The 20,575-nt window shown below is 39.8% G+C and overlaps 1 protein-coding gene across 4 annotated transcripts in view; it reads left to right on the forward strand.

The window, feature by feature from the left end:
* LOC104597372 (insulin-degrading enzyme-like 1, peroxisomal) overlaps positions 1–20,575 on the forward strand; it is a 128,400-nt gene that overhangs the window by 81,223 nt on the left and 26,602 nt on the right. For 3 of the 4 annotated variants that reach the window (XM_010258842.3, XM_010258845.3, XM_010258847.3), the window contains exons 11-14: positions 2,747–2,839; positions 3,196–3,281; positions 5,086–5,172; positions 11,750–11,853. In XM_010258842.3, coding sequence (XP_010257144.1) covers positions 2,747–2,839; positions 3,196–3,281; positions 5,086–5,172; positions 11,750–11,853 — 370 coding nt within the window. The remainder of the gene's footprint in view (positions 1–2,746; positions 2,840–3,195; positions 3,282–5,085; positions 5,173–11,749; positions 11,854–20,575) is intronic. The other variant, XM_010258843.3, reaches the window with a different exon arrangement.

Here is a 20,575-nt window from a genome sequence, read left to right on the forward strand (position 1 = left end):
ACCGACTGAAATCGAATTGGAAATTCGGTCAACCGAACTGAATATGCATTATATATATATATATATTTATAATATATAATATATAATATATTATTTATTATTTAAAATATAATATTTTATATATATTTCTAGTGTTTTATTATATATTTATATATTTTTCCTATCTTGGACTTCCAATTGGAGCTAGAGCTGCTTCTGTTTCTATCCTTTGCATGGTGGAAGGGGAAATTTCTATCCTTTGCAGGGAAATTAACTTTGATAAAAAGTGTTCTCTCAAATCTGTCAGTTTACTATTTATCTTTACATAAAGCTCCTGCTGCTGTGGTGGGAGAGAAAGGCTTGAGAGAGAGTTTTTGTGGAGTGCTAGGGCTGAGAGAAAGAAATTGCACTTGGTTAAGTGGGAGTTGGTGTGCAGATCCAAAAAAGATAGGGGTTTAGGTGTGAAAAGGGTTGGAATCTTCAACAAAGCTTTATTGGGAAAGTGGGTTTGGAGGGAGGCCCTTTGGAGGAGAGTGGTGGCTTGTAAGCATGGGGTGGTGAACTTTGGGTGGGATTCTAAGGAGGTGAGACACACGTATGGAGTTTGTGCATGGAAAGGTATCATGAGTTTTAACTCCTTGATGATTCCTTTCTATGCATGGAAAGTGGGAAGTGGGTTGAATATAAGGTTTTGGGAAGATGACTGGTTGGGGGTGGGGAAATTTGCTGAATATGCCCAAGATTATATAATCTGAGCAAGAAAGGAGTGCCAATTTCAGACTGCTGCGAAGTTGTTAATGGTGCTGTGATTTGGAGGCCAAGTTTCAGAAGACCCTTTTTTGATTGGGAGGTGGAGTGCTTGGAGTTGCTGGCAAAACTTCAGGCCTCTGAGATTAATCCCTCAATTACAGATGTTAGAGTGTGGAAAGAGTGTAAGGATGGGAAGTTTATTGTCAAGTCATTGTATTTGGCACTGATCAGAAATCAGGTGGAGGCTGATCCAGTTATGGGTGCTTGGGGTATGATTGTACCACCAAGGGCTGAAGCATTTGCTTGGTTGATTGTGAGAGGCTGCATTCTAACACGGGATAACTTGAAACTTAGTGGTCTGCAGTTTCCAAGTAGATGTGCGCTGTGTTGTGCTGGCGTGGAAGATGTGTCTCACATTTTGCTTCATTGCAACTTTTCATATCCAGTTTGGTCCTATTTCTTCAAGTTACTTAAGGTGGAAAGAAGCTCTTTGGCTGCTCCAGCTGAAATTTTCAGTTGTTGGCCAAGAATCCAAGGTGGAGTTAAGGTTAAGATCCTTTGGTCATGTATTCCCTTCTCTGTTTTCTGGGAAATATGGAAGGAAAGAAACAGAAGGATCTTCAAGGAGAAAAAGAAAAACATGGAAGAGTTGGTAGCTGTTATTAGTTCGACAGTTATTGGTTGGGTGCTTTTACTTCAAGAGTTTCAAGGATTTCAGAAAAAAAAAGACTTTGGAGCTGATTTTTGGACTTCTCTGAATTCTTTATAGGAATGTTGAGATTTGTTATATATCTGATATGATGTTTTTGCTTTTTGTGGTTTTCATTACTGTAATCCGGTGGGGGTGACATTTTTTCACCTAGTTATGATGTACTGTTTTTCTTTTAGCAATAAAATTTCTTTTTTATTTATCTTAAAAAGATGATAGATTGAGGTTTTTGTTTTAGGGTTATGTTTCGTTGGGTTGGCAACTTTGTTTTGGTTTGTTAAGGGTTGTGGGCTTGGAAAGCATGTTGTGGGTTAGTTTCTAAAGGAAAAAGTTGTATCTCTTTTTGGGAAGGCTCGTATAGGTTTCCCTACCTTTTCTTTCAAACAAAACATAGCCTAATTGTGTTTCCTTGCAATCTTTAACCCTCTGAGTGCTTCCAATGGTTCTGCTCTTGTAGAGAGTCATGCACCCCAATAGGCCCTTAGAAGAGGCTAATGATATTCTATTTTTCAGTCCTGGACACACCCCCAATACCATAATTTCCAGGGTTGCCTAGGCTGCAGACATCAAAATTCAGTTTAATTTAGCTACTCATAGGTGGCATCTACCTCTTGCACACTAGGGATCTCAAAGAAGAAGAATTGGCAACCACGTAATACTCATAGAATATTGTCAATGGAGAATTGCATATATACATTCGCTGCTTTCATCCAATGAACAATCTTCATTGTGTTGTTCTCAGCAAGTTTCCTTTGAAAGGCTTTTATGTTGTTATCAAAATTGTTTTAAAAAAAGGTGGGTCACTTCAGAGGTTATGTTTCATCAAGTTCAAGTCATTGCATAGTATAAGCATCAGGTGTATTCTCCATCTTTGATCCTTATTTTGGTATATGTATTGTCAATGGGAAAGCCAAAATCTGACAGATGTTCAGCTGAGCTGGAAGACAAGGACTTGAGAATCAATCTTATATATATACTTATACGCATTAGTATTATAATATATACATGCCAATTATCAAGAAATGGGAAGAAATTCCTTATGGAGTTCCATAAGCTGAAATGTATTGACTTCTAGATTGTTTGTTTTAGAAAGATTGGAATCTGTCTGATTAGAAACATCAATTGGTTTTGTGCATCTCTTTTGTAGGGACAGGGGCATTTTTTACTCCCACATCTTTTTAACTATACAATAATTATTTCTTTATTGCTTGAAGGAAACAATAGACTGTATATCCATAACTTATTGTTCTTGTACTGATTGGTCAAGGTTAATGCTGTATATTTGGTTGCATCTTTCTGAAATTGCAGGATGGGCTATAAGTTTGTCAGCAGGTGAAGGGGATTTTACACGCGAGTTTTCTTTCTTTAAAGTGGTTATTGATCTTACTGATGCTGGTCATGGTTAGTTCCTTTTCTTGGTGCATCAACTATTTTGTTTCATGTGTCCTAAGTAGTTCTCTTGATATCTTTTTTCTGACCAGTAAACCTTTTATTTGTCTATACTGTTATAAAAAAAAATTTACTTTGCCTTGCACCATTTTAGTTTTCAACTTTTTTCTATGAACTTCCCTTTATAAATTACTATAAAGATAAAATATGGTGAAGAAAGGATCTGACATGCCTGTACACTCTTAAGTTATAGTCATGTATCGTTATGGTGAGATAGGTCAAATTAAATCTTTTTTTTTTGTTTTCTTGAAGAAATTTTAGCAATATGATAAACATTTTGTAAATGATATTGACTTTCTAAATTACAGAGCACATGGGAGAAATTGTAGGATTATTGTTCAAATACATTATTCTCTTACAACAATCTGGTGTTAAGAAATGGGTATTTGATGAGGTATGTGAATTTTGAATTTTTAGACATGCATGGTTTTATGTGCAATTGCCAACTTTGTTAATATATATTTATATACATCAAAAAAAGGATGGTCCAGTGCACAAGGGTCCCATCAATGCAGGTAACACAGAGAGATTGCTTCCAGGATTTGAACCCTGGTCACCCAGGTTACAATGGAGCAACCTAACCGTTGCACCAGTGCTTACCTTTAATAAGATTAAGTTTCATACCTTGTATCTACATGCTCCTATTTATCACCATTAGAACTACATGATACTGTTTGTTTCTGTACATAAATAAAAAAAATGACTAAATAGCATTGACCTCTTCTGATCTTATTGTGGTGCTTTCATACTTTGCTATAACAAATTAATACTTTTGATATTTTTTTTTGTTGGTACCTTGGTTTAATAATTCATAAAGATTGAGGAGGATGTGCCTAAAGAGTTAGAGCAGGATGGGCAAAATGGAGGGGTGTATCTGGACTTTTATGTGATAGGCGAATACTACTTAGATTAAAAGAAAAATTCTATAAAACAGTTGTAAGCCCAACCTTAATTAAAATAAAGGCTGCACACTGGGTGAAAACTATGGAGGCTCTCCAAAATTTCTCTTTGAATGATATTTTGAGAACTTGGAAAGAGGTGACACTCTTGTCTCAAGAAAAGGAAAGGCAACTTATGGTATGGAAACCTTTGGCATCTAGCTTTCTAATGCTCAACTTTGATGGAAGCTTCATAGGCAATATGGGATTGGCTGGGGTAGGGGTGTCTTCAGGAATTCAGAAGGAAGAGTGGTGGCTTTGTATTAAGGACCACTGGAGCATGGTGATTCACTGACAGCAGAATTGATTTTCTTTTTGCAGGGGCTAAAATTTTCTAAACATTTTGGATTCCACAATCTAGAAGTGGAAGGGGGGACTCTCAGGTGATCAGCTCTTGGATAAGATGCAGTGCTCAAATACCTTGGGTTTTCAGGCACAAATTCAGGGATATTGAGAACTTAAGGAGGGAGCTAAATGTTTCCTTTAAATGGATGAGAAGAACAACAAAAGGAATGGCAGACACTCTAGGACAAACAAGGGGCTTTAAGACAACATTTGTTTTGGGAAAATTTGTGAACTCTTTTCTATTTGGGTGGATCTTAGACCTACCTCCTTGTAATCTAAAAGTTGCATTAATAAAATTACTTTCTACTAATCAAAAAGAAGGCCAGTTATGCTGTCCGGAGTAGAGTGTTGGGCAGTCAAGAAACAACATGTCCAAAAACTAAGTGGCAGCACTGTGAAAGCTAAGATGGATGAGTGGAAAAAATATAAAGGATATGATCAGAAATGAATCCGTAGGAACCTAGGAGTGGCTCTGATAGGTGAGAAAATGAGATAAAGTAGAGACTAAGATGGCTTGTTCACGTGCATGGAAGACCCTCAAGAGCACCAATTAGAAGTGATTTGTTACAAGGTGAAAGGGCTAGAAGGGCTAGGGATAGACCAAAATGGACATGGGTAGTAATAAGAAGTGATTTAAGCACTAATAATTTAATGGTGGATATTGCATTAAATAGAACAGATTGGTGAAATAGGATTCATGTAGCCAACTCCATATAGCAGGGATAAGGCATGGATGATGATGATGATGATATTTTTTGTTGTTGTGGTGCCAATCTCAGGATTATGTTAAGTATTTTTCTTCTTTGATCTAATGTTCATGTGATAGTGTTGCCTTTCTTGTGATATTGAATTATTGGATAATTGATGTTATATTTCATATTTATGGCTTCTGAAACAATTTATTCTGTTCACAAGATCTCAGCCATTTGTGAGACAGTGTTCCATTATAAGGACAAAATCCCTCCTATTAATTATGTAGTCAATGTTGCTTCAAACATGAAGGTGAGTGAACTATTACATTCATGGACAGTTTTCTTATTGCTTAATGTTGCAACTGTTATGTTTAATTTTATCCTTTATTTAATCAAAATGAATTTTATTGTACTACAAATAAAAGCCTCATCTCTTTATGATTCAGTTGTAGTTGCTGTAGATATTTTGTAAGGAAACTGGTATTTGGAATTGCCTTGTTTACGTTGAGTTGGGCCCAATTGTTTTTTATTCTTATTTTATGTTATTTAGTTAGGAAGTTGTTGGGCTTTAGGCCCATTAGTTTATGTTTTTAAGTTGTGACTGTTCAGTTACTTTAGTAGCCGCCCTATTAAGGGCATTCTTGTAATATCTCATTCTTTGAGTTAAGTATAAATTATAATGAGGGATTGGTGGCCAGAGCTAATTTTTCAATTCTAGTTGACTTCCTACTCTTTTCTTCTCAACTGCTGAAACTCTTCATCTTCTTTCTCTTCACAAGGAATTCATCTAAATCTACAATCAGTAATTTCTACTTGGTACCAAAGCAGGCCGAAGGTTTCTTGAGTTGTTTTCTCATGCAGCCCTAGATCGGTCGACTGCATGGTGATTTAAGAGGCTGATCGAAGATCTCAGGTAAGCCCAGTTTTTGGATTTTTTGGTGGATCTGTTTGCCCTGTAGCTAGTCTAGGGTTTCTCATCAAAATCAGGAAAAACTAGAAAAAGGGAAAGAGTCCTGTTTCTGTTGGACTCTTCAATTTTGACCTAGGAAGTGGCGCTCTAATTTTTTAGGGTTCCTTGGAGTTTTCTGTAGGGGGCGGTTCAAGTCTTGGCCGATTTGGAGGCCTCTAGAGAGAGCGGCTGCCTCTTCTCTCTCTTCTCCGTCCTGCAGAAAAGGAATCTTTTGTGGGAGGACAATCTAGGACACCAGAAAGGTGTTGTTGGTTCCAGAAGTGTTTCTTTTGATCTTCTTGCATATTTCAGTTATTTTCTTTGCACCTTTTGAGAAGCATGGAGGGTCACAGAGTTGAAAATAAGTCCGGGAGTGAAATTGGACCAGTGGGAGGAGGTGCTGGAGACCTTTCCGGGACTGGGACCATTACTACAGTTTAGTTGGATGGTTCAAATTACTTAGAATGGTCACAATCTACAAAGATGGCCATTGGTGCTCATGGGAAATTAGGGTATATCACTGGTGAAGAAGTGAAACCCGAAACTAGCAACTCCCGGTAGGTACAGGAGAATTATATGGTGATGACTTGGTTGTGTAATTCCATGTTGCCCCATATAAGTAAAATGTTTTTTATGGACAAATACAACTAAGGAAATATGGGATGGGGTTGCAGAAACCTATTCACAGAGGGAGAATGTTGCTAGGGCTTATCAATTGAGAAATCAGATTATTGCTACAAGGCAGGGAGATAGACCTATTGCAACTTATTTTTCAGGCCTTAAAACCCTATGGCAGAAGATTGACCATTTAGAGACATTTGCTTGGGAAACCACTAAGGATGCAGCTACCTATCAGAAACATCTAGAGAAGTATAGGGTGTTTGAATTTCTTGTTGGCCTTAATCCTGAGTATGATATTGCAAGACAACATCTTCTTTCTAGAGTCTGTTGCAGCTGTTGCAGTAAGGGCCGAACTTGAGAGGTATGGGCAGCTTCTGAACCTACGGGATACAGCCAGTTCTAGTTCAGCAATAGGCAGACAACAAGGTACAGGTGGTACTGGTGGAGTTCACTCTACTTCCTTTGCTCACACAGGTAGTTCACATGTCACTGCAAATTATGTTTCTACTTCAAGTAAGGAGGGACCTCCTTGGGTTATAGATTCTGGAGCCTCAGAGCACATGACCCATAGCTCTACTATTTTTTCTTCTTACCAACTCTGTTCTGGCAGAGATAGGGTCTCCACAACTGATGGATCCCATGTTCCCATTGCTAGGAAGGGATCTGTCAAGATTAGTGATTCCATTTCCCTTCCCTCTGTCCTTCATGTTCCCAGATTGAGCACTAATTTGTTATCTGTTAGTAGTTTGATTAAGAACTTGAACTGCTCAGTAGTTTTTTCTCCTGGTCATTGTATCTTGTAGGATATGGATTCAAAGAGGACGATTGGAAGTGGTCGTGAAGTGAATGGAATCTACCTCCTGGATGTGCTTACTCCTCATCAGAGTCATCATGTCAGCAAGGATGGTGAGTTAGGGTCTGTGGATCAGATTATGCTTTGGCATAATCGTTTGGGTCACTTACCTTTTTCTTCTTTGAGTCTGTTGTTTCCAAAACTTCTTGAGTTTGTTAGTTTGTCAAGTCTAGAGTGTGAAGGTTGTCAATTTGGAAAACTAGTAATAAAAGGTGTTCTTCTTTTGATGTTATTCATTCTGATGTGTGGCGACCGTACCATATTCCTTCTATGAGAGGCTATCGATATTTTCTCTTACTTGTGGATGATTTCTCACGATACTCTTGGATTTACTTGATGAGATCCTGCGATGAAGTACCATCCTTGGTGAGGCAATTTCATCAGATGGTACTAACATAGTTTGGAATAAGAATAAAGGTGTTTAGATCAGACAATGCCAGGGGATATTTTGAAAAACACTTTGCCTCATATTTGTTAGAATATGGTGTTGTCCATTAGAGCAGTTGTCCCTACAGTCCACAGCAGAATGATGTTGCAGAAATGCAGAACAGACACATTGTTGAGATTGCAAGAGCATGATGATCACATCTACAGTTCCAGCTCGGTTTTGGGGTGATGCAGTCCTCACAGCAGTATATCTGATTAACAGGGTGCCCTCTCGTATACTTGAATTCAGCACCCCATTCAGTTTCCTTTTTCCTGAGGGCGAGATGTTTCATATTCCTCTCAGGGTGTTTGGGTGTGTCTGCTTTGCACATATCCTTGGTCCTCACCGCTTGAAGATTGATCCCAAGGCAAAGAAGTGTGTCTTCCTTGGATATGCAGAAAACCAGTACTACTGCTATGATCCAATCTCTGGGAGCCGGTATGTTACTATGGATGTCACCTTTTTTGAATCCACATACTTCTTCTCAAAGAATCATTCTCAGGGGGAGTGTTTTGGGGAAGTGAGTCGGCAATCTATTCCTCTCCCAGTTCTAGTCCTTGTGTCTACTCCTGTGCTTAACCCTCCTGTGTCACCTACCTTACCACCTCCTTTGCGTCCTGCTTCTCTGCATTGCTCATGACAGAGACTTCACAGGGAGGTTGATTCCACTACAGTAAAACTCACATCACTTCCTGTTGGTTCCTTGGAGACTCTAGATTCAACTAACGTGGATTCAGGTATTCCTCTTGATCCCGCTACTGTTTCAGTTCCCATTGATTCTACTAAATCCTATTACAGATAACTTGGATCTTCCTATTGCTCTCAGAAAATGGAAGAGAAAGTGCACTGTTCATTGTATTTCACAGTACTTATCCTACAATGGACTTTCTCCTTCCTGCTGTGCTTTTCTTTCCTCTCTTGATTTTGTGTCTATACCCAAGGGTGTTAGTGAGGCTCTCTCTAAACCTGAGTGGAAGATAGCTATGCAGGAAGAGATGGAAGCTTTGATTAAAAATCAGACATGGGACATTGTCGACCTACCCGAGGGCAAGGAGACTGTTGGATGCAGATGGGTTTACACAGTAAAATATAAGGTAGATGGAAGTATAGAAAGGTACAAGGCCAGACTTGTTGCAAAAGGGTACACATAGACCTATGGCATTGATTAGTTAGAGACTTTTGCACCAGTTATAAAGATGACATATGTTCGGATACTTCTTTCTCTTGCTGCCACATACTCTTGACCCTTGTTTCAACTTGTGTGAAGAATGCTTTCCCAAATGGGGATCTGCAAGAGGAAGTGTATATGGATCTTCCTGCTAGCTTCTACAGTGATGCTGAAAAGGGAAATGTATGTAGACTTAAGAAGTCACTTTATGGCTTGAAACAATCTCCTAGAGCATAGTTTGACAGATTCAGAAAGGCCTTGATTGCTTTTGGCTACACTCAGACTCAATCCGATCATACCTTGTTTGTGAAGCGGAGGGGATCTTTGGTGTCAGTCCTAATTGTTTATGTGGATGATATTATTGTCACAAGGAATGAGCTAAGTGAGATTGATTGTCTGAAAAGGAATCTACATAAAGAATTTGAAATTAAGGATCTTGGAGAACTAAGATACTTCTTAGGCATTGAAGTTGCAAGATCAAAACATGGAATTTTTATCTTTCAAATGAAGTATGTCTTGGATCTTCTTCAAGAAACAAGGAAGCTTGGAACGAAGGCAATCCGTACTCCTGTTGATCAGAACCACAGAATCAATGCATCAGAAGGTGAGCCAGTAAAGGACATTGGGAGATATCAGAGACTTGTGGGTCGGCTGTTATACTTGTGTATGACAAGACCAGACATTTCCTATGCAGTAAGTGTGGTAAGTCAATACATGCATGCTCCACGAGTCTAGCATTGGGAGGCTGTTGACAGGATTCTTGCTTATCTGAAGGGACACCCGAGCAGAGGCATATTGTTTACTGATCATGGACAGTTGAAACTAAAGGGTTATACAGATGCAGATTGGGCAGGATGCCTTGATGACAGGAGATCCACTTCAGGAGTATGCACCCTTGTTGGGGGTAACCTTGTCTCGTGGAAGAGTAAGAAACAAACAGTGGTGGAAAGATCAAGTGCTGAAGCTGAATACAGGGCCATGGCACATGGAGTTTTAGAACTTCTCTGGATCTGTTTCCTATTAGGAGAAATTGGTGTATAGGTAGAAGAACCTATGATGTTGTACTGTGATAACCAGGCAGCAATTAACATTGTCCCTAACCCAGTCCATCATGACCGAACTAAGCACATTGAAGTGGATAGACATTTTATCAGAGAAAGAGTGACTTTTGGGGAAGTTTGTCTTCCATACATTGCTTCTGATCTGCAGCTCGCTGATGTTCTCACAAAAGGTGTTGCAAGGAACAAGCTGGAGCATGATCTACGCAAGTTGGGAATGTGTGACATTTACTCCTAACTTGAGGGGGAGGGTTGAGTTGGGCCCAACTGCTTTTTATTCTTATTTTAAGTTACTTAGTTAGGAAATTGTTGGGCTTTAAGTTGTGACTGTTCATCTACTTTAGTAGCCGCCCTATTAAGGGCATTCTTGTAATATCTCATTCTTTGAGTTAAGTATAAAATATAATGAGGGGTTGGCGCTCAGAGCTAATTTTTCAATTCTGGTTGACTTCCTACTCTTTTCTTCTCCTCTTTTCTTCTCTACTACTGAAACTCTTCATCTTCTTCTTTCTCTTCACAAGGAATTCATCTAAATCTGCAATCAGTAATTTCTACTGTTTACACATACCATTACTTGAGAAATAGGTTCATGATGATTTATAGGTTTGAAGTCATGCTATTTTGTGCAAGGATGTAGCTTATTAATAAAAAAAGTTATGAGGTTGAATGATGTATGCCTACTTTTCCTGTCTTATTATGTAGGGGTTCTCAAAGAAATTTATAGTCACATCTATGACTATGCTCAAATCCATGCAAGAAAATGACAGTGCCCTGATATTACTTTTATAAGTTAATTAGTATCTTAGTGTTTGTAGAAGCATGAAAGAATGGATGAACTTACCTCTCTGGTTCCCTAAAGGATTGCTATTCTTTTATTGCTCCATTCTTCTCATGAAAAACTCAAATTTGAGCTTCACTAACCTCCAACAAATTTCTCCATAAAGAATCCGGCTTGCCCCTTACTCCTTGCATAATGCTCCTCTTTCTCTTCCTCATTAGGTCCATAGACATTGGGAAAGGACCACTCAAACCTATCCCCTTAACTCTTGAAAAGAACTTGAATATATTGTCACCCTACAATTACCCTTTTTACAACACCTTTGAATCCCAGAACTATATTTTTCTGAGCCAAATCCTCTTTAACATTCTCCATCCATATATCATTACACAACCCCATAATCTTTTTTTTTATTGGTTACAGTGAAAACTGTATTGATTGTCAGAAAGGAATAATAATCCCCCAATGCAACCTTTTCGCTGATACAGGTTCAGTCTTTTGCATATCCTTAGTCCTTGAAGGGCAGCATGCCTTTGAAACCTTGTAGAGTCTCTCTTGTCTACTGGACCTTAATAGAGAGCAATGAAGTAACCAGCACTATTCCCGAGGACTCCCAGTTCTGGATTTCTAATACTACACCCATCAAATTTAAGTTTGCCTTGATCTTAGACTGGTGGAATCCAATCCCTTGCCAAGTTTATCCTAGAAGCTACAACCCCATAATCATTTGATATTACAATTTTTTTATGTAGTAAGCATGCTCATCCAAAACTTGGTGCTTCATTCTACAGGACTAACATTAAGACTATGAGCCTTCCATTTCTGGATGATGGTTTTACTTATAAAATTTACTAGGGCATTTTTTTTCTCAAGGATGCATGTGCCCTGCATGATCATAATGTGTGCTTAATGTCATTCAAGTATATTAGGAATTTAGGATTTAATCACTGATATAGAACTGGTTTAACAACTGCTGTTTCTTCTTTGATTACTTGTGCTAAAGGCAATCTGACGTTTAAAATTATATTTTCAGTTATATCCCCCCAAAGACTGGTTAGTAGCTTCATCTTTGCCTTTAAACTTCAATCCAGGCACCATTCAGATGGTGTTGGATGAGCTTACTATGAACAATGTGAGGTAAGTAAGGTGGTGCATGAATAATTATTAGATTTGAACTGGGATTATTTGACTATGAAAACTCAAATCTCTCTCCCTTCACTGTGTTGTTCTCCCTTTTATCAGGAGTGGTTTGTTTCTTTTATAAGTTAAGGATGTGCAAAAAAGAAAAGGCAGCAATTGTCATTGTATTCTACTTGTAAATCACAATTGTTACTAAATTGAGATTCTGCTTCATATAAATGCAATGACAATTGCGCCTTTTCTTTTTTGCACATCATTAAATACAAAAGAAACAAACCACTCTACTTATTGAAAAGTGTAAAAAGGGCAGCTTGGTGCATGAGAATCCTGCTAATGCAGGGTCTGAGGGGGGACAGATGTATGCAGACTTACCCCTACAGACATAAGGAGGCTATTTCTAAGATTTGAACCCCAGTCACCCAGCTCTAGAGAAACCCAGCCATTGCACCAAGCCTACCCTCACTTTTTGAAAAGTGTATAATGAAAAATATAGGGGGTGCAACTTGGGTGAGTCTGGGTTGAGCATTTGTTAAAATTTGAAGAGGACTGATCTGGGCCTGTGGACCTCAACCAGATGCAGTGTAGATTTTTCAAATCTGGTATCCAATTTGCACTCCTAGAAAAATCAACTTCATTTCATAATGCTGGTGTTGTTTACTTGAAACATAATGGGAAAACAGTTCAACTGGAGTGACTTGAAAGCCATAAATCTGATTCACATACTTGCATTTTGCTTTCACTAATACAATATCTTTTCATTAAAATAATAATTTCATATTTTTAAGCTGTTAAGGTTTTGGGTTCAAGGGATATATCAACATTGTGATTTACCATGCTTGTTGGTTCCTCTTTTAATTTTCCGATAAATGTGTATTAGCTACAAAATTGAAGGAGTGGTTCATTCAGTATAGAAAATAATGGTTAAAGGGTCAAAAAGAAACCGTCTATCATATACAACTGTTCCTCCATTTGTACAGTGACAGATAAATTCAGAGTTATGTAGTCCCAGCCCCTCCAAAAATGGATGTTCCTGCATTTCTAATTGTTGTTGTTTTGATGTAACTAAGGTGTCTAAATAGTATGACCACCAATTTCTTCATAGTATGCCCTGATTGTAGCTTACCTATTTTGGCAAACTTGGGAAAAAATACTCAACCCATAGGCTAATCGACAGGGTTTCCCAATCCAGTGGAGACACGTCCATATTTGTGACCAAGAGTGCTTCTCAATAGGTTCCACTCTTCATACCTCCATGACCATTTGCCTAGAAGCATTTCCTTCATCACCCTATGAGATTGAACACCTTTCTCATCCTTCCTTTGGGATAAAGATGTTTGGGGCCATTCTACTAAATGGACTTTCCTTTCATCATTAATTGCTGATGAACAAGAGAAGAGAAAGAGAGGAGAGGCGAGAGGACTAAGAGCCCAAAAGAATACTCCAGGCGTGTGCAGTATGTTATTATTTATACTAGGATGGTCGTACAACATAAAGAATGAAGAAATTACAAAAGTACCCTTGCGGTACTAAACATATGTACAACAATATCTGTCAACACTCCCCCTCAAGTTAGGGCATAGATATCAATCATGCCCAACTTGTCACAGAGATCATGATGTCTGGAATGGTGTAGCCCTTTTGTAAAGGTATCTGCAAGTTGGTTCTCAGAGCTGACATCGAGTACATACTTCGCCTGTGATGACTTTCTCTCTAATGAAATGCTTGTCAACTTCGATGTGTTTTGTTCTATCATGTAGCACTGGGTTAGCAACAATCTTTATAGCTACTTTGTTATCACAGAATAGAGTCATAGGCTTGTCCACTGGGAAACCCAACTCACTCAATAGATTCTTTATCCACATACTTTCAGCTACTCCGTGAGCCATTGCACGATATTCAGCTTCAGCACTGGATCTAGCCACCACATTTTGCTTTTTGCTCCTCCATGTAACAAGGTTCCCTCCTATAAAGGTGCAGTAGCCACTAGTAGACTTTCTGTCACTTTGAGATCCAGCCCAATCTGCATCTGTATAAACTTCAACTTTCAAATGCCCATGCCTTTGAAATAACAAGCCAGCACCAGGAAACTTTTTTAGATATCAGAGGATTCTTTCTACTGCTTCAAGATGAGTTGACCTAGGTGCATGCATGAACTGACTGTGGACACCAACAGCATAAGCAATGTCTGGGCGAGTCATAGAAAGATATAACAATCTCCCTACAAGCCTCTGAAACTGTTTCACATCCTTGAGAGGTTCACCTTGGCTGTCACCTAATTTATGGTTGGGGTCAATGGGAGAGTCAATAGGCTTCACTCCCATCTTTCCAGTGTTCTGAAGTAAATCTAGGACATATTTCCTTTGGGAAATGAAGATACCCCTTTTTGATTGGGCAACTTCAATTCCAAGGAAGTATCTGTGAGGTCCTAGATCCTTCACTTCAAACTGAGTGGCAAGGAAACTCTTTAACCTCTGGATTTCATCCGTCCAGTCACCAGTAACAATTATGTCATCCACGTATACTATTAAAGCAACCATTTTACCTTCTCCTCTTTTCACAAACAGTGTGTGATCTGATTGACATTGCTTGTATCCTTTCTGCTGAACCGCAACATGGAATCTGCTGAACCAAGCTCTTGGTGATTGTTTCAGCCCGTATAAAGATTTCTTCAACTTGCACATTTTCTGTTCATTGCCTTGAGCCAGGAAACCAGGGGGTTGAATCATGTAAACTTCCTCTTCAAGATCACCATTCAAGAATGCATTCTTGATGTCAAGCTGATGTAGATCCCAATCCAGATTAGTAGCAAGAGAGATTAGAACTCTAATGGAGTTCATCTTGGCAACAAGGGCAAAAGTTTCTACATAATCAACTCCGTACACTTGAGTAAACCCCTTTGCCACTAAGCGAGCTTTATACCTCTCCACCGTCCCATCAGCCCTATGCTTGATAGTGAACACCCATTTACATCCAACTGGATCCCTTCCCTTAGGAAGATCTACAAGTTCCCATGTGCCATTTTTATGAAGGGCATTAATTTCTTCATTCATGGCATCTGTCCATTCAGGTACTGAAAGAGCTTCTGCCACATTCTTAGGGATAGGGACACTGTCAATAGAGGTAAAGAAAGCACGAAATGAGGGTGAAATGTTCTCATAGGAAACAAAGTTGGAAATGGGATGTTTAGTGGTGCACAATGTAACACCTTTCTTGTGAGCAATAGGAAAGGTCAAGGTCATTAGCAGCAGAGGTATCAATTTCAATAGAATCAGGAACATCATTGGGAGCCAAGTTACCTGAGTGGGTATGATCCTCCCCCGAGGGGTTTGATGGCACTGGAGGTACAACTTCTAGATTCTCCACAGCTCTTGAATTTGGTTGGCCTTTGCGACGACGAAAGAAGACACGAAAAAGCGGAGGATCAGGAAGAGAAGGGAGCTGAACCAGTTTCTCCTCAGGCCTACACTCCCCCTAAGGAGAAACAGGAAAGAAAGGCTCATCCTCAAAGAAAGAAACATCCATGGAGACATAGAATTTCCGAGAAACAGGATCAAAACAACGGTATCCCTTTTGAGTGAAGGAGTAACCAAGGAATATGCAAGGAATAGCACGAGAATCCAATTTCCCACGGGTGGGAGACAGATTTTGGACAAAGCACCGACAACCAAATACATGAGGAGGAATAGGAAGGAGGGGGGCCTTAGGGAAAAGAAGTTGATGTGGGGCCTTGCACTCTAACCAACGAGAGGGTATACGGTTAATGAGGTAGGAGGAACAAGGGACAACTTTAAGCCAAAAGCGTTTGGGGACATTCATATGGAGTAGTAAGCCCCGAGCCACTTCAAGAAGATGTCGGTTCTTTCATTCGGCAACACCATTCTGTTGTGGTGTTCGGGTACAAGAGCTACGGTGAAGTGAACCTCGCGAAGCAAAGAATTCCGTGAGATCACTATGAAAATACTCTTTCGCATTATCTGACTGAAAAATTTGGATTTCAATTTGAAATTGAGTGAAGACCATCCTCTGAAAATCTTGGATAATTTTTGGCACTTCCTCCCTGGTTCGCATGGGATATACCCAAGTATATCTAGAATAATCATCAATGAGGGTAATAAAATACTTGTAACCACTCTTAGATGGTAAAGTAATAGGGCCCCATACATCAGAATGAACAATGTGAAAGGGAAATTCAGATTTACTATTTCTTTGAAGAAAATGAGTTCTACAATGTTTACTCAACTGACATGTTGGACAAGAGAAATCTGAAATGGACACTGACTTAAACAGTTTTGGAAACACAACTTTTAGAGACTCAAAAGACAAATGACCAAGGCAACAATGCCATAAGTAAATTTGACTCTTACAGGACTGACTCATAGACTCGGTAACATGAAGACCAGCCTTATTCTCTAGCATGTAAAGCCCATCAACCATACGTCCCCTACCAATCGTCCTCCCCGAGGCCAGATCCTGAATCACACAATGAGAAGGGAAAAAAGTCACTGAGCAGTTTAAGGAATTAGTGACACTACTAACAGAGAACAAATTAATGGGAAATTTTGGAACATGTAGGACATCAGAGAGGGTAAGGCCAAGTGGAAGAGAAATTGTTCCTTGACCAACTATGGAAGTGTATGATCCATCAGCTAGTCTCACCTTGTCTCTTCCAGAAAGAAGGTGATAGGATTGAAAGTAAGAGGACGTACCAGTCATGTGTCTTGATGCTCCAGAATCAATGATCCATGGAGAGTCAAGGGTGTGAGAAGCAACATGGAAAGTTGTGGCAGAGTTACCTGACATAGATGCAAATGAAGTTGAGGGAGGAGCATCCATCTGACGAATTGCTCTACCATAGATCTCTAAATGGTCACGGAAGGAGTTCATAATATCCTCCCTAGGGTCAGATCCAGAGAGATGTGTTTGAGTCACAGTAGGGATGGAGGGCTGATTCTCCTGAGTAGCCATGTTGGCCATGTTGTATTTCTTTGTACCTTGCTGTCCGGACCTTTTATTCACATCTGAACCTTGCTTCTTATTCAGATCTTGAGCCCATTTTGGTTCCCATGAAGATCCCAACAGGTATCTCTGGTGCATCGGGGTTTCTGGCAATGAGTGCACCACAATTTGTCCTTATCTTCTGTTTTTTTCTAGAGATCTCCTTTCATGGAAGAAGATCCCACACTAGTAGAGACACCCCCTTTTGTTGCCAACACAACTGCATCCTCACCAGGGTTGTTCATCAAATTCCTTATGCTCTCTTCAGATTGTACAAGAGCATAAACTTCCTGAACTGATGGAAGATCCTTAGAACTGAGAATCTGAACTCTGATAGATTCATATATAGGATTTAGACCATGTAAGAAGGCAAACACTCTTTGCTGGGAGACAAGTTTCTTGTACAGTTTTGCATCCTCGTCACACTTCCAATCCACATTCTGGTAATGGTCCAACTCCTTCCAAACAGAAGTCAAGTCAGAGTAATATACTGATAAACACCTCTCCCCCTGTCTACAAGTAGACGATTCTGTCTGCAGTTGATAGATCTTGGCATAGTGTCACAGTTCTAAATATGTAGATTTTACTTGTTCCTAGATCTCCTTTGTAGTTTCAGCCCACATGAAATTCTTCCTTATTTGAGGTTGCATGGAGACTAAGAGCCAAGACATAAGCATACTGTTCTCCTGATTCCATCTATCATATTCAGCACTCCCAGAGTGTGGTTCTTTAATTCTCCCATTAATATAGCCTATCTTCCCCCTTGCAGTGATGTATATTGATCCCTCTTGACCACTCTAGGTAATTTAAACCATCAAGAGGGACAACAGCCATAGGAATGGATAGGTCACCACCCCCACTCATTCCATTCAGCATTGAAGAAACTCCAGATGTGGCTGAATCTTCACCACTCATGATTTCAGGTTTAAAAAACAGCACCCAAAGAAGGAGCACTGCCTCAGGCACTTCCTGACCTTCGGTCCACTAAAAAGATTGCTATTGCAGCACACAAACAGGTCCTTATGACCTACGGTTTCACAGGGATCCAAGAACAAACACTGCTGTTGCAGCACGTAAGCAAGTCTGTATGACCTACGGTTTTACAGGGATCCAAAAAAACAAACACTGTTGTTGCAGCACATAAACAGGTCTGTATGACCTACGGTTGTACAGAGATGATACGACCCCACAACAGAATGGAAGGAGGAAGGTGAAGTTCACCACACACCTAATCGGCAGACCTGGTATAGTGCCAACTTCAGGGCAGCCGAACAGTCAATGAGAGCAAAGTAAAAGAAAGAGCTACTTCAGTCCATCAACAGGGTAGCCGAACAACAGTAACACAAAAAGAACACTTCAGTTGAATACCAGGGCATCAACAGTCCATCAATGGGTGCAAAGTAACACAAAAAAAAACTTCAGTCGAATACCAGGACACCCGAACAGCAGATGAACAGTAGATAATACCTTCTTGAACATCAGATGATAGCCTCTCTATAAACCAGAACTTTCTCTACGCTGGAAGATGAAAAGTCAGGTAGGCTTCTACTTGCTTAAGGTCAAATAACAGATGGATACAGCTGGGAGATGAAGAGACTGACTGCTCGACTTTGGAAGATGAACAAATCAGATTTGCTCGACATCACCCTTCAGGCCTGGACGACTTGCTCCGATACCATGATGAACAAGAGAAGAGAAAGAGAGGAGAGGCGAGAGGACTGAGGGCCCAAAAGAATACTCCAGGCGTGTGCAGTATGTTATTATTTATACTAGGATGGTCGTGCAACATAAAGAATGAAGAAATTACAAAAGTACCCTTGCGGTACTAAACATATGTACAACAACATCTGTCAACAATTGCTTTCCACAGAAAATCCCTTCTTACTTTATCAAGTTTAACTGCCACCATATTTGGATTCTTGCTAACATGTAGAATCCTTTTAACTTGAATTTAGTTGCTACATCTCTTCAAACTAGCTGATTGTTTTTAGACATGCTATCATAATTTTTCAGAAGCCCTTGTGTGAAGGGATGGGAGATCCATCATATGGATGGCCGAACCCTATGGGAAGGTTGGTCGAAATTTCAAAAATTTATTTTCTCCCATCCGGGAATCGCATTTCCTAATTTAGAAAACTGCATTTTCAAGGTTCGTTCTTGAAACCAAAACCGGACCAGATCTGAAACCAATAAGAAGTGAGGGATATACCTGATATGAAGTAGCAGTAACTCCCAACGCAGGTGTTCACACCCAAAGAGAACCAAAACCCGCCTCCTCTGAAGATGACACAGTGTGTAGTGAATCAGGATCAGCAGGATGGTTCTTTAGCAAGAACCTGAATTCTTCAGTAAGAATTGGGTAAGGGCTGGTGAGCACGACTTCAGATTGCTTCTTGGCAGAAGAAGCAATATCAAGAATACTTCTTGATCAGTTCCACAAGTGGAGATCGAACTGGGTAGGGGCGGCAAGAACAAGGGAGAACTCTGTAGATTGTTGTGTGTTAAAACTGAGGAATTCGCCCCCTATTTATTGCCTTCTCTGGATCAGCCTCTTAATCTAATTAGGAGAAAGTTTCTTGATCCAAATCTGATATTTGGATCTAGACTCTTAAATGGATAAGACTTGTCTTATCCTTCAGCTAATCCTAATCAGATTATAAATCAGATCTTGCCCCCTTTTAATTAACTAACTTAAGCCCAGTTTGAATTGGGCCTTAGGCCCATTAAGCTTATGTGCTCACTTACTCCTTAACCTGCTGCCCAGTTGGCTCTCTTTGTATGGCGTGGGACCCTAACATTGATCTACACATCAGCCACATGGGTTCAGCCCAGCCTTTGTTACAAGGCCTGGCCGAATTCACTATAGGAGACAGTGAACCCCTAAGTCCATCACAATGGGCTCCTAATGGGCCTAACATTTACACTAAATGGTTCTTGGATCCAGCCACCTTATGAAAACCCAAGAATTGTGGGCAGATGCAAAATTAGCCCATCAGGTATTACCCTCAATGGTCTTACACTTAACCTCGCAACCCATAATGATCAAACATTGCCCAACAAAAGAGGATTGCTCCCTCGGCTGTAAGGTACAGTGCTGCACTCTCTACTCGCATGGATCCCAGGAATTAAAACTTTTTGCAAACATTTTGAAATCATAATATATATATTTATACATATGTATGTATATCTTTATATAAATATATTTTGCAAAACCAAATTTCAATGTTTGAAATCAACTGTCGGCAATTTAGGTTTCCATCAGGGAGAGTTCATATTCCGATCATTCACTTTTTCCGACAAAGGGGCTGATCCTGTCACTATGATCACCCACTCAGGTGAATTCTTGGACTGCCCCAACATACCCAGGTTTTGACCCCCTCTAAGGATCTCACTAATTGGCATATCAAAGACAGCCCAATCCAACACCTAGTGCAGTACCATAATCGAGTCTAGGGGTCAGGTGTAACATTCCAGTTTTGCCCATCTATCTCCAAGGTCCAAGGTAATACTGGAATTTGGTCCGGTTCAGGGTTTCAAGAAAACCCACACTACATGTACCTCAGGTCTCACCTTGTCAGCTGAGACAAGCCACCCCAACCAACTTGGCGGCACATCAGTGTCAGCCTTGGCAAGATAAATCTCCCCAGATCTATCCAACAGCTGTGAAGATTCTATACTAACATGAGTCTTATAAGTGTCCAGTTTAAGGGTATTACACAGAAAC

The sequence above is a fragment of the Nelumbo nucifera genome, chromosome 7 (assembly GCF_055504915.1).
Source record: "Nelumbo nucifera cultivar China Antique chromosome 7, China Antique-T2T, whole genome shotgun sequence".
Taxonomy (NCBI): Eukaryota; Viridiplantae; Streptophyta; class Magnoliopsida; order Proteales; family Nelumbonaceae; genus Nelumbo; species Nelumbo nucifera.